The 26210-nt window shown below is 32.3% G+C and overlaps 1 protein-coding gene across 1 annotated transcript; it reads left to right on the top strand.

Annotated features, from left to right (window-relative positions):
* Positions 1–1143: 1143 nt before the first annotated feature.
* On the top strand, positions 1144–25724 carry LOC114330979 (NPC intracellular cholesterol transporter 2). Its single transcript, XM_028280430.2, has 4 exons — positions 1144–1461; positions 17664–17774; positions 18388–18560; positions 25470–25724. Exons 1-4 carry the CDS (start codon positions 1365–1367, stop codon positions 25581–25583), a joined length of 495 nt encoding a protein of 164 aa, XP_028136231.1. The 5' UTR covers positions 1144–1364; the 3' UTR covers positions 25584–25724.
* The last annotated feature ends 486 nt before the right edge of the window (positions 25725–26210 follow it).

Here is a 26210-nt window from a genome sequence, read left to right as displayed (position 1 = left end):
TATAATTTTAAATCGGCCAACAGGTTTAGGAAATACAAGACATCAAAAATGACCAAATTTTTAAGTGGGCGTAATCTCTATGCACGCAAATTAATAATAATATTATAATATATAATGAAAACTTATCATTTTCTCCTAATTCTGACCCTATACTATTCCAGACTTTATCCTTTTTTCTTATAATTTTATAATCTTCGTCCGTTAAATCATATATTATAGGATATTGTTTAACAATTTCAATGAGTTTTTCTGTAACAACCATTTTAAAACACGCGAAACTACAACGGTAGCCGAAAAAACCGTGCATGCAGCGTTTCATGAAAGGAACGCTGTTCTGCCGCGACCGTTGCGGATTCCGCGCATAGTGGTCTGAACACGTTCATAATCCGCCGTGCCTATCTATTCGCCGCGATTCCGCGTAGGTTGCGGTTGCGAAAGTTTCGCGTTGGTTTGGGGGATCCTTAACGTTTCTAAAACAGTCACTTTCTGACAAATTTCGATTTTCTTGCTGCTGATGGTTCATTTCAAATGAAAAACACTTATAAACTTGAAAAACCTCTTTAAACGTTCAGCACAACGTATTCCAACCCAACTAAATTCAAATGAAAATGGTGCACAACTGGCATGTTTTTAATTGTTTTGCAAAAAATGATTAAAACATCGTCGTTTTTTACCGTTCTTTCGATAAATTTTACAATATACCGGGGGCAACAATAATATATTATCACAAAAATCGAAACATTAAAATTATTTGATTTACCAGGGTTTTTAAAATCATGCGGTAATTTTGGGGTGCAGTGTATATACATAGTATTATGTTCTGGTGCACCAGGTATCAGTTTTTGCTCAACAAAAAATTGTAAGGGGGAATTTGTAGGAAAAATTTAATTCCTTACCATTTGTGTCGAAAAGTTTTAAACTTAAGACGGCCCGACGTCTAACGCAGCGGCGGAATTCAGTCGCGATTTTAAATTTATACCACTATTGATCCCCCTTAAAAGTTAGAAAAATAAAATTTGGGCTAACTGGTCTTTTTTCGTCTAATCCGACTAGACTATAAATGTGTAAACAATTTAGCTAATAATAAAACACATACGAAAAATGATCAAAAATCATTAAATAAGATACTTTTGTTTATCATTAGCAAAGTTCATGATTCAACATTAAACTGGTGATAATATTGTTTACTGTATTATCATTTATTCTGATTTTGAACAACATATGGCGAAAGCCATTAACACTCATTTCAGTTTGTTTAGAAACAAAACAAAGCTTTAGTCAGTGGGTTTACTCGTATTTGACGTTCTTCGATCATATTCTGCTATTAATTGGTTGGTCGCTTGGCATTTTTTTTTCTCTTCAAAATGGAATCAAAAACAGTATTATTAAATGTGGTGTTCCTAATTTCCATTTTAAGTGTATCGCAGTGTTTAGTGAATAATTTAAAGGCTAGCGATTGTGGTAAGTTTTTTTTCATAATCCAAAATATATATTATTAGATTCAAAATCCCAGTTCATTAGAAATTATAGAAGTAAACGATAATAACCTTAATAATTTGATAGGTCTTTTTTATTGTATTTAAGAGTTTTAAAAAACTCTGTTTTTGGAGACTGGTGACTAACGATATATTTATCTATTTGTTAAAATTAATAGACCAGGGAAGTAGCGATTTTCCCCAAACAAAATATTGTTTTTATTATTTTCCCCAAATACAATATATTTTTTCTTCTTTTTGTGTAGACATGACTCTGCCTCTTTTTCAATGTTCCTCCAGTAAGTTGTCATTCCATCGTTTTCGTGGTCTTCCCACTGATCGTCTTCTTATTGGGGAACCATCTCTCCCGGTCCTTATTACTTTGTTGTCATTAGGCTTATGTGGTCGTTGCATTCGACTCTTCTATAAAGAACCCTAGAGTACAATAGAATACAATAAGTATAATATAATAAGCAAAAAATATGCCAAAGATTAAACGTCATTTTTAGTTATAAACGATATAAGATCCCTATTTGATTTTAAATACTAAAGGTCAAGGTGAATTATAATAAATAAAGCATAGAAAATCCTTTAGAATGAGAGTTTGCACAGTAGTGCGGCAGATTCGTGCAATATATTATAAGGATTGCACATTTAATGATACAAGCGTATAATTTGGTCCACATATACTGCACAAATAAAGGTTCAAATTAAGATATGAGGCCATCTCAGATTTTGCCTTTTACAAAAATGGCGGTCATTCAAAATGGGCGACTATACATATATGACTAATAGCAAGATATCTTTTGAATGAAAAGTCCGATTTCAACCAAATTTGGTACGTAGGTTCTATTTGTGATTTACAAGATCGATGCCATAAACTGGAAGAATCGTTTTACCAGAAGTTTTGTTTTTCCTGGTTTTTTATGTAAAACTATTTTATATTATGTAAATAATTTATTTCCAATTTTTTCACCCTGTATATATTAATTTTTCAAAATGGTAATACCACTATTGAAAAGAGCGTAAGAATATGTTTTAGGAAATATTTTGAACTTTGTAGTTATGTTAATTATAATTACCATTTAATAAATGCATAACGTATCTTCACATGTACCTATATGTGGCAGATTCGTGCAAATATTATAAGAATTATTGTACATTTAATGGTAGATTCATATAATTTGGACAACGTATACTACACATACAAAAGTTCAAATTTAGATATGAGGCTGTCTCAGATTTTGCCTTTTACAAAAATGGCGAGCATTCAAAATGGCGGCTATACATATGTGACTAATAGCACGATAACTTTTGAACGAAAAGTCCGAGTTTAGCCAAATTTGGTATCAAGTTTCTTTTTTGATGAATAAGATCGAGGTCTTGAACCGGAAGAATCGGTTTACCAGAAGTTGTGTTTTTACTGTTTTTTAAGTAAAAATATGTTGTTGTTTTTTTTTTTCAATTCTTTCACCCTGTATATATTAATTTTTCAAAAAGGTAATACCGCCATTGAAAACAGTGTAAAAATATTTTTTACGAAAGATTTTGAACTTTTTAGTTATGTTAATTACCATTTAATAAATGCATAACGTATCTTCACATGTACCTATTTGCGGTAGATTCATTTTGAATGCCTGCCATTTTTGCAAAAGACGAAATCTGAGATGGCCTCATCTCTAAATTTGAATCTTTGTATGTGTAGTGTGTTTGGTCCAAATTATATGCTTTTACCATTAAATTTACAATAATTCTTATATTATTTGCACGAATGCGCCGCACATAGGTTCATAGGTACATATTAAGATACGTTATGCATTTATTAATTGGTAATTAATATAACTAAAGAGTTCAAAATATTTCCTAGAAAATATTTTTACGCAATTTTCAACGTCGGTATTATCTTTTTGAAAAATTAATATATACAGGGTGAAAGAATTGGTAAAAGAACAACATGTTTTTACATAAAAATCAGGAAAAACACAACTTCTGGTAAATCGATTCTTCCGGTTCAAGACCTTGGTCTAACACATCAAAATAAGAATCTATATAACAAATTTGGTTGAAGTCGGACTTTTCGTTCAAAAGTTATCGTGCTATAAGTCACATATGTATAGTCGCCATTTTGCATGCCCGCCATTTTTGTAAAAGGTAAAATCTGAGATGGCCTTATATCTAAATTTGAACCTTGATGTGTGTAATATATGTGGTCCAAATTATATGCTTCTACCATTAAATGCACAATAATTCTTATAATGTTTGCACGAATTTGCCACACATAGTTACTTGTGATGAAACGTTATGCATTTATGAAATGATAATTAACATAACTAAAAAGTTCAAAATATTTTCTACAAAGTATTTTTTTGCACCATTGATCATTTTTGACTGTTTACCGTGACAGATTTTACGTCAGTAGGTGACATTTACTAGCAACTCGACGGTAAGTAATCCAACTCGACGGTAAGTACTCCAACTCGACGGTAAGTAATTCACTTACCGTCGAGTTAAAAAATCTCTTAATTTTAATTTATTTTTTGAAAGAATAAAGAAAACTAACGAATTATTTATTAATATTGAAACTAATGGTACAATTTTTTAAATTATTTGTGAACTAGAAATTCTTCATCCGGTGCTTCCATCAGAAATTTTTCAAATTGCTCCCGTGTAAAAATGCTCGCTTTCTTAGGCCTATAGCCAACATTTTTTCTCTTCAAATACGCGATCAAAGTTGAAAACTTGGAACTATCAATGCCATCATAAAGAAAAACGGTGGATTTAATCATTGAATATTCTGCCCAGAGGCTTCCAGGAGCTTTCAACTGCATACGTCTTTGAACGAAATATGCCAATAGAGTCTTTTCTTCGATTCTTAAATTCTTGACTTCGCACCATTTTTTAAAACTTTGGTAGGTATTTTGATAACGGATTTTGGATTTTTCAGGAATAATTGCAGAACACCCTTCTTCCCAAGCCCGTTCAATTTCTTCAAATTCACTTTCGCTCATATTTTAATTTATAATAATCAAAATTGTACTTAAAATAATTGACAACTAAATAAAAAATCAATTCTCCATTGTTGTTATGCACCCTAGTTACTACCTAACAACCAAAGTATCTATCTTGATAAAATGAATGAAACTAGTCAATATGACGAAAATGTTTAATTTTATAATTTATAATGGTATCAATCGTGCAAAAAACGTTACAAGCATGTCGATCGTTAAGGGTAACCAATCTCAGACAATAATTGGAGTCGTAGCTCCGCTCCTCCTCCAACCAATTGTCTTCGATCGGTATAAAACCCTTACCGTTCTCCATACTTAATATACTATTACGCTCTTTTCAATTGCGGTATTACCTTTTTGAAAAATTAATATATACAGAGGGAAAAAATTGAAAAAAAAACATATTTTTACATAAAAAACCAGTAAAAACACAAATTCTGGTAAACCGACTCTTCCGGTTCACCATATTCCTCTTGTAAATCAAAAAGAAAACCTATATACCAAATTTGGTTGAAATCGGACTTTTCGTTCAAAAGTTATGGTACTATTAAACGCATAAGTATAGACGCCATTTTGAACGCCCGCCATTTTTGTAAAAGAGAAAATCTGAGATGGCCTCGTATCTAAATTTGAACCTTTATATGTGTAGTATATGTGGTGCAAATTATATGCTTGTATCATTAAATGTGCATTTGTTTCACATATCGGCCGCACTACAGTTATTCTTGATAATTTGTTGCCCAATTATTGCAAAATTAGTTGCAAAAGTTTTTTGAAATCATTAGTTCCTAATAACCTGAAAAGATTCCTAATAATTCACAAAAAACTGTAATTTCGAGTAAGAATTTTGTCAACATTACAAAAATATTCCGCTATAAAAACTGTAAGAAGTTGCACTTAAGAGCGTAGGAGCAAATATTTTACGGCTATCCCTACTTTTTATTTCTTTTCACGGCAAATTATGTGTAGTAAAGTTCTCACTGGTATGGAGATGTAAACACTAGTTGACAATGACATTGTCATCATTATCTTAGAGATGGCTTTTGAATGTTCGTGGGTAACCATTACTTGTATAATCCCTTAAATTATTAATAAATTCAGTTAATTACTATGATTATTTTTTCACTAACTATATATGTATTCAGTGATTACAGTAATAATACTATACAATAAAAACTAATAATCGAGGAAAGAGAAAAAGTTTTTTTTTAACATATTGTTAATATGGAACATTTAAATAAATTTTAAACCTCTTTAACAGCAAAATACTTGGATCACAGAATATATGCTTGTGTATTATCTGCTTGAATCTTCCATAAATAATAAACCATAAATAATTTTTTAGTAATTGCACGTCTTAAAAGAATTATTTAACAAAAATACACTATCAATATTATTTAAGAGTAAACAGTGGCGCGTCATCAATAATTTTGTTTTTCAAAAGTTTTGCGAACTTTAGGCTCATAGGCGCGAAATGTTGCCGAGTCAGTTACGTTCGATTTCTTGTTATAGAAAATCGAGTTTTAGTAGATCCAATGTGACACAAAATCTAGGCATGGGATAAAAAACCTTATTTAAAGAAAGTGTATTTTTTTGTCTTTCTTAATGGCGGTACAGGCTCCTTTTCGCAATATTTTATTTAGTTATAGAGTAATTTCCACATACTAACATATTTCTGAAATTGGGCTCCGTACCGCCATTCTTTATTATATTACGAGTATGTGTGCCAAATATCGCGACAAGATATTCAAAATTACAGCCGCAATCTTGGACCGCGTTTGTTGCTACCTGTTGATCGCTACTGTATGCTCTTAATAAACAACTCAGAATAGTCCTGAAGCAGTGTCAAATATCTAGTAGGCTTTTTTGTCACTGTCTTGTCACCACATTCTGTTCGACTGAGTGCGTTGTAAGAAAAAGATAGCGAAAGTTCGATTTGGAAAATATCACCACGGATATTGTTTAATTTTTTTCGAATCCCGAAGAACTAAACAAATACTTTTGAAAAATTTTAACGAAGAATGAAAGCCTACATCATCGCCGAGGGCCGACAGTCCCTTAGAATAAATAAAAATTTCTTTTGAATGAGATATTTGAAATCAAATATCACACTAAATTTTCTCTTTTTTTTCACCTTTGTAACTTATTAAAATAAAAAATATAGAAGTTTTCAGGGACTTTCGGCCCTTACTGATAACGTAATCTTTCATTCTGCGTTTAAATTTTTCAAAAATACTTATCAGTTTTCTCAGGATTGAAAAAAAAAGAAATACATTCAATTGGAGAAAATTTGAGCCGAAATTTTGCGCTTGTCCCCTTAGTAGTTATTGCAAAATTAAAATATTTATTATTATACGTAAACCGTTGGACCTATATATGTTTTATGAAAGCACCAAATTGAAGAAGACAGCATAAATTAAGAAATTAAACGATTAAAAATGATTTAAAAAAGATTATTTTTAAATACAGGGTGTTTGGTAAAGAATTGACCATAGCTTAACCTTAGATTCCTGAGGTTAAAATATGTCGATTTAAGCTAACTTACCGTAGTACAAAAGTTGATAATACCCTAAATACAGGGTGTCAAATTTAAACTATTTCTTTTATTTATTTTTGAATATTTCTTGACAGGCATGGGACAACAACACAAAATTTGGTACGTGGTGCTGTTATTGTACAATCTACTTAACTATGTCAAACAAACGTTTCTGGCTACTACCAGAGGCGTACGACGGGGGAACATGAATGTTTGACCCTTCCCAAATCTACGCCACTTGCGAAATTGCTATTTTAGTGCAATTTTTTGATTCTCCAATACTTTCTATGTAAAAAACATACTCTTCATTCGTAACGATAAAGCCATTAGTTTTCGAGATATTTAGTCTAAAAACGAAGGAGCATAATACATTAATCAAAATAAGTGTGCCCTTTCATTTTTAGCTTCAAATATGTCGAAAGCTAATGACTTTATCGTTACGAATGAAAAGTATATTATTTGCATAGAAAGCATTGGAAAATCTAAAAATTATGCTAAACTAGCAGTTTCATCAGTGGCCTAGAATTTTGGAAGTGTCAACCATTCACTTTCCCCTGTCGTACGCCTCTGGTGTTAACCACAAACGATTATTTAACATAATTTAGTAGGGTGTATCATACCTACAATTTCTGCCAAGTACCATAAGGATATGTCAAATAGTTTTATAGTACCGGGCACACATACTTCTTAAAGTTTTAAATAAAGAATAAATTATTAAAAAAAAAGAATACTTTAAAATAATTTGACATATTTATGCATGTGATACTTGGCAGAAAGTGTAGGCACTGTACACCCTACTAAATTATGTTAAATAATCGGTTGACCCTTCCCAAATTCTACGCCACTGATGAAACTGCTATTTTAGCATAATTTTCAGATTTTCCAATAACTTTTTTGGAAATAATATACTCCTCATTCGTAACGATAAAGTCATTAGTTTTCGAGATATTTTAAGTTAAAAATGAAAAGGCACACTTATTTTGATTAATGTATTATGCTCCTTCGTTTTTAGCTTTAAATATCTCGAAAACAACTAATGGCTTTATCGTTACAAATGAAGAGTATGTTTTTTACATAGAAAGTATTGGAGAATCAAAAACGCACTAAAATAGCAATTTCGCTAGTGGCGTAGAATTTGCGAAGTGTCAACCATTCACGACCCCCCGTCGTGCGCCTCTGGTAGTAGCCAGAAACGATTGTTTAACATAGTTTAGTAGACTGTACAATACCAGCATCACTTACCAAATTTCGTGTTGTTGTCCCTTGCCTGTCAGGAAATGTTCAAAAATAAATAAAATGAAAGTTTAATTTTGACAACCTGTATTTCGGTTATTATCAACTTTTGTGCTAAGGTAAGTTAGCTTAAGGGGGGGGGGGTATGGTTTGAAATATTTAATTTTTTTATTATTTTAAATAAAAGTGCATAATTTCAACAATACTCTCTGAAAATTTCAAAATAATCGGAGTAAAATTACCTGAGATACAGGGTGTTGAATATCCCTACCTTCAACTCGCGTTGCCGAGGCTTCGCGCCAACACGCTTGAGCGTAGTGAGAAATGTTAAACAACTGTTCGCCTTCTCCTTTGTAGATTACTCCGAAATTCAAAAAACATATTTCAATGTTCATCACTTTACGATTTGGCAGACAAATCAGAAGATGAAAATGCAGTTGTCAAAACTTTAAACGCATTTTTTTCAAAATTGCTTTTTCAAATGCGGTGGACATTGTAACTGAAAAACTACTTGACCGATCTACCTGAAATTTTGCACAGATTTTCTTAAGACATTTCGTGAGGTAACAACGTCGAGACATTTTTCGTTTTGTGCTTATTTTTTGTTCAAAAATATTAAATCTCTTGGTTTTCACAAAATTTTTATCAAAAATTTCGTATTTTTGATTTCTGAGTATTACCAAAAATTCAAAAATCATTAATAATAAGAACACTCGACGTTGTTATCTCGTGAAACTCATAAGCTAATTAATTCTTTTTGAATTTTTTGTTTCGTTTGATCCAGTGATGAGTTCTGATGTCCACCGCAAAATCCATTTTTTTTTGAGCTGCCTGACAAAATTTGTCTCCAATGCCTTATTTTTCAATATTTTGGATTGAATTTTTTCTTAAATATTCTTTGAATTGCACTTAATATGTCTATTTAATTTAAAAATAAAATAATTCTACCATAGCTTCGAAAAAAAAATCACAAAAATGTGCTTGTTATGTTGATTTCAATTTCAAACCATACCCCCCCCCTCTTTAAATCGACCTATTTTAACCTCAGGAATCTAAGGTTAAGCGATGGCCCATTCTTTACCAAACACCCTGTATATTGTTAAATGGGTTTGCAAAAGTCATGTGATAACATGTAAATGTAAAGCCCATAAATATTTTTTTAAATAACTCTGAGGCATTAAACTACGCACTATTTTATTTATAATTCTACATTTCTACAGTTTATAACAAAGAGAAGAGTAAAATTTTGCAAAATAAATATTTTATCTAAATTGTTTCAACAAATTACTGGGTTAAATAAACAAAATAACCAATTCCATTTTTCTAATCTATGAAAAGAGGTACCTCACATTAAAAAATAAAATCACTTTTCGTTGACTAAAACCGGAGATATTGTGACTTTTATAATGGTAGGGAAGCCCAAGCGGGGATTGTTGCAGTTACTCGAGCGCGTCAGATTAGCACATGGGGAGAAACCTTGTACTTTGTAAATGTACCTCTGCCGTATATTGGCTCTTAATACAGGGGGAGTTCATTAAAAGGGGCCGAAAAAAATCTGACGATTTGAGCAAAGTAAGTAAATGGTTGAGCCACAAAGCTTCACAAGAAAAAAGCGAATATTTCGCGAAATGAACGACAAATCGAAAAACTAAAAAATAAGTTCTCAATATTTTTCAAAAATCTATCGAAAAATACCAAACACGACTCCCCACGGAGAGGGGTGGGGGTAAATTTAAAATTTTAAATACGAATCCCGCGATATTTCGGGAAATGAACATCAGATCGAAAAACTGAAAAATACACTTATTCAGTAAACATATTTGGAAAATCTACCGAATGGCACCAATGGAGTTACTTTAAAATTTTAAATAGAAGCCCCATTTTTATTGCAGATTTGGATTTCTTACGTAAAATTAAGTAACTTTTATTCGAAACATTTTTTCGAATTATGGTGGGATGGCGCTATAATTGGAAAACCCGATTGTTAGAAATGGAAAATTAAATTAAAAATGGAAAGTCCCCACTAAAATGGAAAACTTTACTTAACTTTTTTGGTTTTAGAACCTACTCTTCACAACCCAATAGGTCACCATAACGCTCGAGTGACTGCACATTTAGAATAATTTGGTGCTCTACTATAAATTTATGAATTTAAACTGAATTATGAATTCAGTTTTTAAAATAGTAAAATCGAGAGGCTACAAAATATGTTCGCTTTTAAACCCCTTATTCTTTGGGGCGTCACAGATGGCATATTTTTAAAGTAATTTTTAATTTTTGCATATTTTGGTCAATATTTCTTAATGATTATTAATAGGCAGAGCCCCATTTTTGCATCATCATGACTAAATCAACACTTGCAAACATCCAGTTGACGTTTGACGATACTGTAATTGAGAGTTTGCTTAACTACAAATACTTAGGAACATGGATACCATCAAATATAGACCAAGCCAAAGAAATTAAGGTGATACAGTAGCGATCAACAGGTAGCCAAAACGCGTTCCAAGATTGCGGCTGTAATTTTGAATATTTTTTCGAAAAATTTGGCACACGTATTCGTGGTATAATAAAGAATGGCGGTACAGAGCCCAATTTGAAAAATATATTAATATGTGGAAATTACTCTGTAATTAAATACAATATTAAAAAAACGAGCCTGTACCGCCATTAAGAAGAACAAAAAAATACACTTTCTTCAAATAAACTTTTTTATCCGATGCCTAGATTTTGTGTCATTTTGGAACTACTAATGAAATAAAAAAATTTAGTAGTTCCAAAATGACACAAAATCTAGGCATCGGATAAAAAATTTATTTGAAGAAAGTGTATTTTTTTGTTCTTCTTAATGGCGGTACAGGCTCGTTTTTTTAATATTGTATTTAATTACAGAGTAATTTCCACATATCAATATATTTTTCAAATTGGGCTCTGTACCGCCATTCTTTATTATATCACGAATACGTGTGCCAAATATCTCGAAAAAATATTCAAAATTACAGCCGCAATCTTGGAACGCGTTTTGGCTACCTGTTGATCGCTACTGTTTCCTCTTAAGACAAGTATTGAAATGGCACGTGCATCATTCATTAAACTTAAAAAGTTTCTTTGATATCGGGACATTAGGTTACTACACTAAGGATGTTACGTGTTATCTACTTTTCTTTATGGCTTAAAAGCGTGGACATTAAAACAAGTCCATCTGAATAAGTTGGCCGCCTTTGAATTTTGGTGTTACAGAAGAATCCTACGAATCATGGATTCAAAGAATGTCTAACGTGGAAGTAACAAGTAACCAGAAGGATAGGAAATGAAGCGGAAATAATATTAACTATCAAGGGACGAAAACTTGAGTAGGTACTTAGGACATCTGGTGAGAGGGCGAAAATACTCATTATTACAAAATATTATGCGAGGCAAAATCTGAGGAAAGCTAAGTGTGGGAAGACGAAGAATGTCCTTGCTTAAGAACTTAAGAGAATAGTTAAGGGAATAGTAGTGCAGATCTATTGAGAGCGGCAGTCAACAGGGTCAACAGGGTCAACATGCCTTCAATGGAAGATGCAATTTAAAGTAGGAAACGAACTGAATTTTTGAAAAAAAAAGGCTGACTCGAGTTTTAGGATATTGTCGTAGGATATTGCATTTTACTTTAAATTTGGGTAAAAATGCCACGTAAGACATTCACTTTATCTATAATATATAACGACTAGCCAGGAGGTATGACAAAAATAAGTAATAAGACAAAAATTTTTCCACCTACCTCTACCGAAAGTATACTTTTCCGGACCTGATTGTAGGGACCAAAGTTGTACTTTTCCTCCCTAGGGAGGAAAAGTAAAAGTGACGTCATGATATTTCGTATATATATATATATATATCGGTTTTAAAACGTTCTCCTACGTCTTCCGATGCCTAGTCGCCATTCACTTCGGTCCATCCAAAGGTCTTCATCCAATTCTCTTTCTCTCATTTCTCGATTTATGCCTTCTCTCCAACTCAGGCGGGGTCTTCCTCTTTTTCGTCTACCATGAGGGGTCCACGTTAGGATTTGTTTCGGGAGTCGTTCTTCGGACATTCTTTGTACGTGTCCATACCATCTAAGCTGTTTGGTACTAATGTCATCTACTATTGTGTGTTTCACATTCATTATTTCCCTAATTCTGTTGTTGGTTACCCTTTCTAATCTTGATTTTCCTGCTGAGCGCCTCCAGAAATCCATTTCTGTTGCTTCAAGTTTTCTCTTGTATCTTTCTTTTATTTGCCATACTTCACTGCTGTAAGTGATTATACTCTTAACAATTGTATTGTATATTCTATGTTTGTTGTTGTTTGATATTGACTGGTCCCAGAGGATGCTATTGAGAAGGGTAATTGCTTTTCTTCCCTGGTTGTTTCTTTCTTCTATCGTCCGGTCTACGCTTCCTTCTTGTGTGATGGTCATACCAAGGTATTTATATGCGTCGCAATGTTTAATAATTTCGCCATTCCCCAGTGTAAGGTCCTGCTGTGTCCCACCGATACACATATATTCGGTCTTCTTTATGTTTATTTCCAAACCACCTTTTTTGTACTCCTCTATTAATTTCCTTGTCATATATTCTATATCATCGTAGTCTTGCGCTAGTACAAGTTGGTCGTCTGCAAATGACAAAGTGTATATTGTATTGTTGCTGATCGGTAATCCCATGTTTTTGCATTTGCGTTTGATATTTCGTTCATGAAATATAACTTATTGACGCCCTGTACAATATCTATTTTCTATTACGTAAGTTTCTATACATTTTAAGGTTTATTTATAAAACACCCTGTATTTTGCAGAATGGTAAAAAACAGTAAATTGCTATTTTGATTTAACAATGTTTTCCACCTACCTCTACCGAAAGTATACTTTTCCAGACCTGATTGTAGGGAGCAAAGTTGTACTTTTCCTGCCTAGGGAGGAAAATATTTTTCCTCCCTAGGGAGGAAAAGTAAAAGTGACGTCATGGTATTTCATTCATGAAATATATCTTATTGACGCCCTGTAAAATATCTATTTTCTATTACGTAAATATCTATACATTTTAACGTTTATTTATAACACACCCTGTATTTTGCAGAATGGTAAAAAGCAGTAAATTGTTATTTTGATTTAACAATGTTTACATTAATAATTTGACTTATATTTGACAGTTGACAGTTATATTATACCTACTTGTTAGTTTTAGTTTTAATAAATTTTGTTGGTTAGTTACATAAATAAATTAAGTAAAAATGAAAAAATGACTTGTTATTAATAGACTAAGAGCCGCTATAGGTGAAATTTCTTAATCATTTTAGGCACGATGGGACCCTATAACTTAAATAGTAGAACCTAAAAAAAAACGTTTGAACACTGTGTCGTCACTTTTCAGTGGCACATGCGTCGACAGTGGCGCATCAAACTTTCCACTTATGGACGGGAAAAATAAATTAAAAGTTAACAGAACTTACTAACAGAATTATTATTTTTTTATTTTTTTAAGTTCTATGTGATTAACACATAGGATTCATCGTGATTTTAACCCACCACCCCCTTCCCCCTGCCCCCACCATCAAAAACTTCATTTTTCGTTTTTATTTTTTTTTTTTTGGTGGGATGCAATCAATTTTAAAGCTTCAAAAAATTCACACGCATAGTTGAGGCTTTTATAAAACATGCCTATTTTTTATAGACCCATAGGTAGAGTGTACATAACCTCAAAAAATTAAAAGAAATTTTTTTTTTTCAAAAAAGCGTATAACTTTTTTTGAGGAATAGCTGCCGGTCTAATTTTTTCTTAATCTTGTGTGTTTTAGCAAACACTATATTTTATTTTTTTTTCAGATTTTTACGTAAGTCTCCCCACCTTCAAAAATCAGAAAAACTGTTTTTTAGGGGGTTTTGGGGAATTTTCCCTATTTTATAGACTTCATAATATATCAAATCAATTTTGTTTTTATAGGTTATATGTAACTTGAAGTAACTGAGTTCTTTAGAATATTTAAAAATCAGAAAAACACGACCAAACCCCCCAAAACCCCCTTAAAAAACAGTTTTTTGGATTTTTGAAGGTAACCAACGTTACAGAAAAATCTGAAAAAAATTAGAAATATAGTGTTTGATAAAATACACAAGACTAAGAAAAAATTAGATCTGCAGCTATCCCCAAAAAAAAAAGTTATATACTTTTTTTCAAAAAAAAAAATTTTTTAATTTTTTTGAGGTTATGTACACTCAAACTACAGGTCTATAAAAAATAGACGTGTTTTATAAAACCCTTAACTATGCGTGTACATTTTTTGAAATTTTAAAATTGATTGCATCCCACCAAAAAGAATAAAATCGAAAAATAAAGTTTTTGATGGTGGGGGCAGGGAGAAGGGGGTGGTGGGTTAAAATTACGATGAATCTTATGTCTTAATCACATAAAACTTAAAAAAATGAAAAAAATTAAATTCTGGTAATTAGGGAGGGTATTTTTTAATGTATGTATCCCGTCCATAAGTGGAAAGTTTGATGCGCCACTGTAGACGCATGTGCCACTGAAAAGTGACGGCACAGTGTTCAAACGTTTTCTTTTAGGTTCTACTATTTAAGTTATAGGGTCCCGTCGTGCCTAAAATGATTAAGAATTTTCACCTATAGCGGCTCTTAGTCTATAATTTGAGGAAGGTGGAAAAACCATATGTATAACATGGGAGTAACGTACCTTTTCCTCCCTGGAATGATTACTGCCCTCCGCTACGCGTCGGGTAGTAGGGGAAGGGGGGGTATGATGGGGTATCTAAGGAAAATAACAAAAATACAACATAATTACTACGTTTATTACTATTACTAATTGATGGCGTGTTACGTCATTATTCTAACTATGATTTGGTACAATCTTTGGAAAATCAACCTATCACATTTTTTTAAAATTAGCCATTAATAAGAACCTTATAAAAAACCATCTTGCCCCATACTGTGGGGTATGATGGGGTATTGGAATTGGGGCATGATGGTGATGCTAATCAATTCTCACAAAACAAACAAAAATGTGTATTTGCTCCAGATCTTCATTGTCCACCCCAGCACAAGCATTGTGAGCTCAATATTCATAGATCTGGCAGCCTACCCAGGGTTCTGACGATGTCACTTTATCTATGGCTGTTTTCATAGCATCTCTCGACCACTCTCCTCTTTTTGTTTTTTTCTTGTAAGTGCGTACCATGGTATTAACTAAAACAATAATCCAATGTTATTTATTAAGAAATTTAAATTAACCCAGACTTACCACCAATTTCCCATCATACCCCGCACCCAATACCCCATCTTGCCTCAAAAGGTAACTTTGAACAAAAAAAAAATTCAATAAATAAATGTTTAACGTATTCACACAAACAATATGCCATTATCAAAATAAGTATACTAGTAAACAACGATAAAAAAGACATTAATGAGGTGATCATAATTACCTTAAAATAACGATGGTTGTCCTTGCACAAAATTAGATCAACGGAGCGCTAAAACAGTTTTCCGTTTGTAAACAAAAAACGCGTGCAGTCTCATTCACGGTTTCTCTTGCAGTGATCGTTAGTCGAATGACTCTTCCTATTGAGTTATTGCATACTATTCACCAACGTGTAGTTTCTTGTTTGTGTGCGGTACCCCGTCTTACTTCGCGACCCCGTCATGCCCCCATTCCCCTATACTTCATTCTCGGGGGGAAAAGTAGCACTTTCCTCCCTTGTTATACAAATAGCTATTACATTAATAATTTGACTTATATTTGACAGTTGACAGTTATATTGTACCTACTTGTTAGTTTTAGTTTTAATAAATTTTGTTGGTTAGTTACATAAATAATGTAAAAATGAAAAAATAACTTGTTATTAATTTAAGGAAGGTGGAGAAATCATATGTATAACATGGGAGTAAAGTGCCTTTTCCTCCCTTGAATGATTACTGCCCGACGCGTAGCGGAGGGGTAACTTGGTAAACTTCATTCTCGGGAGGAAAAGTAGCACTTTCCTCCCTTGTTATACAAATAGCTATTCACAAGGACAATTAAATATTTTAAATATATTTTATTTCTGAAATAGTCATTAGAAATTTTTAATCACAGATATATTGATTTTATATTAGTCCTGGAGGTAGCGTCAAGTTTGACCGGAGCATTTTAGGATGACTGTTTTTTTATATAGTCAATTGTTCCAAAGCTTATTAAGAAATGATGTGTCAGCTGGCCCAAAACCGGGGCTTTTAGGCGAGAAAAGATAAAATACGAAAGTAGATGGAAAAACCCCACATCTAGTACTTTAAATATTTATCTCCGTGCCTTACATCCATAAAGGCCTTCTTCTTATGGTGCCTATCCGTTACGGATGTTGGACACTAACATGGCTATTTTGACTTTGTTGACTGCTGCCCTGAAAAGTCCGGTAGTGGTTAAGTTAAACCATTTTCGCAGGTTATGCAGCCAGGATATTCTTCTTCGACCTGGACCTCTTTTCCCATGCACTTTACCTTGAAGTATGGTCCGAAGTAGGTCATATCGTTGTTCATTGCGCATTATATGGGCCAGATATTCCAGTTTGTGACGTTTTATGGTTACGACTAGTTCGCGCTCTTTACTCATTCTATGTAGAACTTCTTCGTTGGTAACTCTGTCTATCCAGGAATTCCTCAACATGCGTGTATAGCACCACATCTCAAATGCTTCGAGTCTCTTCAGTGATCCTTCAGTTAAGGTCCATGACTCCACGCCATATAAAAGAACGGAGAAAACGTAGTATTTTAATAAACGAACTTTTATTTCCAATTTTATATCGTGGCTGTTAAAGATTAGGTCATAAAGGCCTAGTGGTTAGAATACCTGGCTCCTGGTTTTCACCTGGCGTCGGAAATATTTTGGTTTCTAAAATTAACATTTTGATTTGAAAAATAATTGTTTTTATAATTTTTTTTATATTGTCTCGTATCAATAATAAAAACGTGGTACTATAAAAACAATTATTTTCAAATCTAAATGTCAATTTTAAAAACAAAAAGGATTTCCGAAGCCGGGAATCCAACCCTACTCGCATGGGTGAAAGACAAGAATCAGGTATTCTAACCACTAGGCGATTATGGATGTAAGGCATGGATATAAATATTTGACATATAAGTTGTAGGGTTTTTCCATCTACTTTCATATTTTATCTTTTCTTGCCTAAATGCCCCGGAGTCGTGCCAGCTGACAGACAATTTCGTTATCAAACAAGTATTATCTACAAAATAAATTCATGGAATCTATGCTAATATCACCGTAAAAATTTCACACTACCTCCCCGACTATATGTAGAGGTCTAAGAAAAAGGTTTTAGTCTGCTCTTATTCTTTGTGAAAAGCGGGGGAAAGTAATCTAAAATACAAAATTATTTTTTTAGGATCTGAGGATGGAAGTATCATTAACATTGACGTATCTGGGTGTGAGGGAAAGGACATATGTCCCTTACAATTAGGCACAAACGTCACGATGGTGGCAACGTTTACATCAGGTAAGCATATTAGATTAAAATAATCGAATTGAACCGAATTGAATCAAATTGAATCGAATTGAATCGAATTAAATCGAATTGAATCGAAGTGAATCGAACTGAATCCAATTAAATCGAATTGAATCGAATTGAACCGAATTGAATCGAATTTAATCGAATTGAATCGAATTGAATCGAATTGAATCGAATTGAATCGAAATTAAGCATATTAGATTAAAATAATCGAATTGAACCGAATTGAATCGAATTCAATCGAATTGTATCGAATTGAATTGACTTGAATCGAATTAAGTCGAATTGAATTGAATTGAATCTAATCTAATCCTGCTAATCGAATCAAATCGAATAAGTCCGATTAGATCCAAAGAAGCAATAACTTCACTCGGAACTACTCTCTTTTTAGTATAACTTATTATTTAATAGTATTTGCAGTCTCATTGTATATAGGACTTTTCATTCACAGTCATTTGTTTCGAGCTTCTGTCATATGTCGTATAATCCGTGTATATTAATATTATAGACAGATTATACAACATATGACAGAAGCTCGAAACAAATGGCAATCGATGTAAAGCCCTATTACTTGTGGTCTCATCATATTTTTTCTTTTCAGACGTAACGTCAAAATCTTTAACAGTTTTTGCTTACGGTAAAATTGGTATATTTAGAAAAAAATTTAAACTGCCAAACTCAAATGCTTGTGATAATGATGTGTCTTGTCCTACAAGTCCTAATCAAACCTATAACTATACTCTCACGATTTTCATTGAGAAAAACTATCCAAAGGTAAGTAGCAGATAACGCTATTTTGTTTATAGTCCAGAGAAATAAGATTTTTCTGGTGACACATCCCCCGTCAGGCCGAAACCAAATTTTTTGAGTAGTATGGACATCTATATTAGTAACGTATATGTTTCCTACCAACAGCAACTCTGATCACAACGTTGTGCTAATTAAATATAAACAAAAAATTACCGCCAAAGAAACAGAGAAAGGTGAAAAAAAGATCAAATACGCTGCAGATATATTGGCCTCTAATGAGGAAAAGAGAGCAAGATATGAAACGAAAATAGAGAACATAATTGAACAATATGATCAATTAAATGAAAATCAGGTCAGAAATATCGAAGATAAATGGAGGGTCTTAAAAGAAGCAGTGATAACAGCTGCAAAAAATGTAGTGGGGGAAAGCAAAGAACCTAGCCAAAAATGATGGTATGACAAATACTGCCAGAAACTAATGGAACAAAAAAAACCAAGCGAGGCTTAAAATGCTGAACAACAATACGGAAGAAACCAAAGAGGAATATACTACAAGGAGACGACAATTAAAAAAACATATAAGATTTAAAAAGAGGAAACACAATAAAGATAATATTGAAAGGATAGAAGAGCATGAACAAAAACGTGAAATAAAACTATTTTATAAGGAAATAAATCTTGAAAAAAAGGTTTCAAACCAAGAACAAAATTATGCAAAGACAAAAATGGGGACTTAATAGCAGACGAAAAAGGAGTGCTAAAACGGTGGAGAGAACATTTTAATGAACTGTTGAATAAACAAAATCAACGTTACGAAATAGAAGAGCTAAGATTAGTAGGAGAGATTGAAGTAGACCAATATGCACAAATAGAAGCAGAAATAAAAGAGGTAATAAAAAAAAATGAAAAATAACAAAGCCCCAGGATGCGACACAATAACTGCAGAAATGTTAAAATATGGAGGACATAGAATACAGAGTGAAATATCAAAGTTAATACTAGAAATATGGACCACAGAAATAATGCCGGAACAACGGAAAATTGCAGTGATATGCCCTATATATAAGAAGGGAGATAAGCTAGATTGCAATTATCACCGGGAAATATCACTACTAAACGTTGGATACAAAATATTTAGTAAAATATTGGAAGGAAGACTAAATAATATAATGGAACAAACAACAGGGGATTATCAAGGAGGATTCAGGAAAGGCAGGTCAACTATAGACCAAATATTTACAGTAAGACAAACGCTGGAAAAATTCTACGAGCGGAATACCGAACTACATCATCTATTTGTAGATTTCAAACAAGCGTATGACTCAATAATTAGAAAGGAATTATATAGCGCAATGCAAGAGTTTAATGTACCAAAAAAGCTAATCAGATTAGTAAAACTATGCCTAACCAACACCAAAGCAAAAGTAAGGATCCAAAATCAACTCTCCGATGAGTTTAACATTAATGAAGGTCTAACACAAGGGGATGCACTGTCAACAACACTTTTTAACCTTGCGTTGGAACAAGTAATCAGGAAAACTCCTATAGATAGGGATGGTACAATATTTACAAAGTTCAATCAGGTCGTTGCCTACGCAGATGATATAGACATAATCAGCTGGACATTAAAAGACCTAGAAAAAATTTATACATATTTTAAAGAAGCGGCACAGGCTATGGGTCTAGAAGTTAATGTCTCAAAGACAAAGTACATGATAACAACTCGGGAAAAAGTACAAACGAAAGGCAACATATCTCTGAGTGGGCAAATATTTGAAAGAGTGGACCGTTTCAAATATTTAGGATCAACAATAACAGAAGGAAATAAAAACAGTGATGAGGTAACAGCAAGAATTTCTCTTGGAAACAAATGCTTCTACAGCCTACAAAATATCATAAAGTCAAAATCAGTATCTATTAATTCAAAAGTAAAAATATACACAACAATAATGAGACCTGTAGTAATGTATGGATCAGAAACATGGACATTGACTAGTGAACAAGAGGAACAACTTCTTAGATGGGAAAGAAAAAACTTAAGGAAAATATATGGACCTATACAGGAGAATGGAGAATGGCGTATAAGAATGAACCACGAAATAAATAGAGTGTTTAACAGACCGACTATCACAAAAGAAATACGAAGTAAACGACTGAGTTGGTTAGGTCACGTAGAAAGAATTGATGATAAGAGAAATACAAAAAAAGTACTTAGAAAAGAATTAAATGGGAAGAGACCGAGAGGTAGGCCTAGAAAGAGATGGATTGACGGTATTAACCAGGATTTGAAAGACCTAGGAATACGAGAATAGGAAAAACAAGCAAAGGAAAGAAAAGCATGGGCAGCTGTAGTCAAACAAGCAAAACACATATAACGCCGAAAAGACCCCCTCAAAAAAAAACAAGAAAGTAATATTTTAGATAAATATCGTTTAGAACTTTTGAGGAGTTATGCGTGCGGCTGGCCTCCACACCATGTAAAACTTCAGAGCCTAGAAACTCCAACGGGCGACCTTGTCCCTCCATGGGCTGTCAGCGGTCACCGATGATGATGATATGTTTCCTACAGCCGATCTTGATGATATACATAGTTATAAACAAATGTAGATCAAAAAACGGTAAATTTTCGCTTTTTTCGCCTATTACTGAAAATTGAAGCATTCTAAACAAATTTGAGAATAAGAAACTCATAAAATCATATAAAAAACTTCAATATGGCGTTCACTAAATATGTCTATCCTAATTTGTTGCTTCTAAAATTGGAAAATAAATCATAAATTTTGAGATTATATAAATGTTCAAAACTTATGTAAAAATTAAGTTAGAACCTTATTACTATACGGAATGCTGAGACTTCTTGTTAAATTATTTTTGAATTTCAAAGCAATTGGTTAAATAGTTTAAAAGTTATTTAATTTGTTTATCCAAAATTCATTTTTTTTGCAACAATATAATCAGAAAATTATGAGGTTACATTAATACTTCGGACAGTTTATGAAAGAAGAAAATTTGTACTATTAACTTAATTAAAAAAAGACGCCAAAAAGTAATTTTAAACAGTGTAAAATTATTTTTTAAAAATATGTCAATTTTTTGCTTACTTATAAACAATTAGAATTACTTTTTAATCGTTACCCATAGAAAAATTATTTTTTTATATTTAGAAAGACTGAATTTTTATACACATTTAGAAAGAAAATCAATTGTCCTAGTGGGCCATGTTAAACAAAAAGCAACCAACCCTCAATTTGTAAATTAAGAGAAAATGAACTTTTTATGTTTTTCTACATATTTAATTTTCCGTCGTATTTTTTTAAATGATAGCTTCACTAATCAATAGTTTAATTTTAGAGCAATTTTATCATAGTAGTATCAAAATTATTCTAATAATTTTTTACAAAAAAAATAGCCATATTGAGGGTTGGTTTCTTTTTGCTGTTGGAAATAGATCTAATAAAATGCAATCAGCAAAATCCAACCAACCCACAAAATCCATGAATAAAACCGAATAATTTCAGTCTACTCAGTAATACCATAGAGTAGAATTGCTACTATTAAACATAATATCAATACAAATAAAAAATATGCGATAATCAGTCAAAACAACAAACCATAATATTTAAAAAGTAAGATAAACATAACCTTAATCCTAAAACTTACCATTTTCTGCAATTTCGCGAGCCGCTTTAATTATTTTAACAGTTCTTGATTTAAACATATTTTTCGCATTAAAGATTCAAAGATTTCTTCATAATATAATAGATATAACACATCAAATATTTTAATATTTAAGCACTAACTAATATTGGTCAGTACCTCAACGTAAAAACAATAAGATGCAACATTCCAGGAACCGTAATCGGCATAACAATATCAACCCACTTGGCTGGTACTTTTCGACAGTGCAATGTAATAATATGTTCAGTCACGCAAACAATCCAAGTGGGTTGGTTGTCTTATGCGAAATTTTAAATGAACTATTATTAAACAGAAATAATTTGGAGTAGTATTTTTCATGGTTTAATATTTAGAATGGCTTGGTTGCTTTTTACACAATGTAGAATACACATTTTTAAATCGATATGTGACATCTTGTTTTCCTCAAAAATGTGGGTTGGTTGCTTTTTGCATAACAAGGCCCAATTTAGGGACGAAGTTACTCCCCTTTTTTTAATTCACGTGTTCTTGCAAAAATAATTTTGCAATATTTAGAATTATTCTTTGCCATTTATTTAATTGAATTAATAGTCTAAATCTTCATCTTTCATAAAATATCCAAAGTATTGCTGTAACTTCATCATTTTCTGACTTATAGTGTTGCAAAAAAAATTAATTTGGGATAAACAAATTAAATAACCTAATTGCTTTGACATTTAGGGTATGATTTAAGAACCAGAAGTCTCACCATTCCGTGTAATAAGAAGATTCTAAGTTAATTTTTAAGTAAGCTATGAATATGTATAAAAACTCAAAATTTATGATTTATTTTGCAATTTTCTAAGCAACCAATAAGGATGGACATATTCCGCGAACGCCATATTGAAGTTTTTTATATGATTTATGAGTTCCTTACTCTCAAATTTGTTAGAAATGGTTAACTTTTTGGTAATAGACTAAAAAAGCGAAATTTACCGTATTCTGATCTTCATTTGTTTATAACTATGTATATCATCAAAATCGGCTACAGGAAACATATTAGGGTATTATGATAGATGTCCATACTACTCAAAAAAATTGGTTCCGGCCTGGAGGGGGTTGTGTCACCAACAGGATATTTTTTTCCTTATTTCTCTGAACCATTAATATTTGAGCGAGAATACATATACAGTGTCCACCTTTTGTAACCTTTGTAACAATACCTAAAACAATATATGCCAAAGATTGTTCAGACTATAGGACAATATCACTAATAAACTATACCCTCAAAATATTTCTAAAGGTGATTCATGGAAGATTATACAGAAAGCTAGAAAATAATATGGATGATACCCAATTTGGGTTCCGCAAAGGACTTGGAACAAGAGAGGCATTGTTTGCATTTAATGTCCTCTCTCAAAGATGCTTAGATATGAACCTGGATATTTATTCCTGTTTCATCGACTTCGAAACAGCGTTCGACAGAGTCCAACATGAAAAACTGATAGAATTATTGAAAAACAGAGATATAGGCAGACGAGACTTACGAATTGTCCTCAATCTGTATTGGAATCAAAAGGCCAATATAAAGATAGACGAACAAGAGCCGAGAATATTGATATAAAGAGAGGGGTAAGACAGGGTTGTGTACTGTCGCCGCTACTGTTTAACGTGTACAGTGAAGCCATATTTCAGGAAGCGATAGCGGAACTAAGTGATGGAATCTCTATAAACGGAAGAACAGTAAATAACATAAGATTCGCTGATGACACCGTTATAATGGCAGACACCCTTGAGTCGCTACAAGGATTGTTAAATAGAATTAACGATTATTGCATTCGATATGGACTCAAAATAAACAAGAAAAAAACTAAATTTATGACTGTCTCAAAAACACAACATGGAAATGAAAGGTTAATACTAGAGCAAACCCAAATAGAAATAGTAAAGACATACAAATATCTGGGAACCTGGGTTGATGACAAAAATGACCAAAGCAAAGAAATTAAAGTCCGAATTGAAGCTGCAAGGCAAGCATTTATAAAAATGAAGACACTGCTTACAAACAAAGACCTTCAGTTGCCTCTCAGATTGAGGGCTCTAAGATGCTACATATTTTCTATATTACTATAAGTACGGAATGAAAGCTTGGACATTGAAAAGGCAACATATAAGAAAAATAGTAGCGTTCGAAATGTGGTGTTACAGAAGAATGTTGAAAATTCAGTGGGTTCAAAGGATTACCAATGTTGAAGTGCTACGACGTTTAAATAAGGAGTTAGAAATTATGAACAGTATAAAAACAAGAAAACTAGAATATTTGGGTCACATTACCAGAGGAGAAGAATATGAGCTGCTGATAGTTATTATGCAAGGAAGGATCCAAGGAAAAAGGAGCATAGGAAGAAGACGCATCTCCTGGCTGAGGAACCTTAGAGAATGGTTTAACTGTAGTTCATTACAACTGTTCAGAGCAGCAGCCAACAAAGTGACCATAGCCATTATGATATCCAACCTCAGATAGGAGATGGAACTTTAAGAAGAAGACATATACAGTGTGTAACAAGAATGCAGGTCATAAATTAAATCACATATTCGGGGACCAAAAATAGATTGATTGAACCTAACTTATGTAACTTAAGATTACAAAATGTGCACATAAAAGATGTTACAACCCTTTGAAGTAACAAAATAAAAATGGGGTTTTTCCATATATCAAAAACTCTTAGAGATTTTTAGTGAAAATGGACATGTGACATTCTTACGGAGGAAACATCTTAAAAAAACAGTGAAAGTTGAACACCCATTAAAAACTTTATGGAGTCTTGTTCCCACCTCCCAAACTTTTGCGTACGTTCGAATTAAATTATTATTGTGATACTATTAGTTAAACAAAATGTTTTTAAAACTTTTTTGATTCTTATTATTTTTTCGATCAGCCAGTTTTTATCGAGATGTGGCTTCCTTTTTAATTGGTTTACATACAATTTTTATGGGGTGTTGTTCCTTTAAGCCCCCCAAATGTTTGTGTACGTTCCAATTAAACTGTTTTTGTGGTACCATTAGTTAAACAAAGAGTTTTAAAACTTTTTTGCCTTCTAGTATTTTTGCGATAAAATGAAATATATTCCCATCAAATAACTTTAACTGCAAATCTACTAGAGAAGTATTAGTTATTTTCTTATTTCATAAATATACAGACCAGCCACTTGACGGACTTTTTGTGGCTATCGAACATGTCATGTTTCTTTCTACATATTATATAATTTCTATATTTTGAATAAATTGTTTGTTTAGATTCCAGTAGATGTCGAATTACATCTGAAAGATGACAGCAATAAAGATGTTTTCTGCGCTCTAATACCATGCCATATCGTTGAAGCTCTACCCGTTGTTGTACAAATTATTTAGATTCTAAGAAAGAGAGATATTTTGGAAACAATCTTGTAATATATTCGACTATGTTTTTATGTATGCGTTTTATGATAACACAGATTGTGTGTTTTTAATTTATAATTTAGGAATTTATTATAAAAAATAATTTCAAAAGTCCTAACCGTATTTTTAATATCCAAATAATATGACTGCATCAATTATATATACATAGAAAATGCTGAAGCATTTAAGAAATTACAGAAAATATTGTTAATAACGTAAGAACAAGAATAAAATCTATTGTATCCCGACTTCATTAGTGCCATAACCTTGAAATCGCAAACTTTACATGAGATGTTATGTGAACTCTTCATTTTTTATCCCTGCAACTTCCTTATCTAAGTTAACCAAATTGTTGACTATATTATGTGTAGCTATCTAATGCCATTACTTATTTTTAGTTACTGACATTGCTTTAGATACATAAGGCACCCATATTCAAAATTTGAGGCTTAGGAAATACATATCAACCTGCCATATCCAGGTTATGGCACTAGAGAAGTTTTACTTGAGTAATTTTTTTTGGCTGTTAAATGCGTTATATCACATGTTGGAGCAATATTTAAAAATTTTAAAAACGGTACTAATCACATATCAACTCAA

This window comes from Diabrotica virgifera, chromosome 4 (genome assembly GCF_917563875.1).
Source record: "Diabrotica virgifera virgifera chromosome 4, PGI_DIABVI_V3a".
Lineage (NCBI taxonomy): Eukaryota > Metazoa > Arthropoda > Insecta > Coleoptera > Chrysomelidae > Diabrotica > Diabrotica virgifera.
The sequence above is the reverse complement of the archived record's forward strand: the minus strand, read 5'-3'. Positions and strand labels throughout refer to the sequence as shown.

Coding starts and splice junctions, on each gene's coding strand:
- LOC114330979 (XM_028280430.2), top strand. CDS start 1,365: ATGGAATCAAAAACAGTATTATTAAATGTGGTGTTCCTAATTTCCATT. Junction 1,462..17,663: donor TTTAAAGGCTAGCGATTGTG/GTAAGTTTTTTT, acceptor TTATTTTTTTAG/GATCTGAGGATGGAAGTATC. Junction 18,561..25,469: donor TTGAGAAAAACTATCCAAAG/GTAAGTAGCAGA, acceptor TTGTTTGTTTAG/ATTCCAGTAGATGTCGAATT.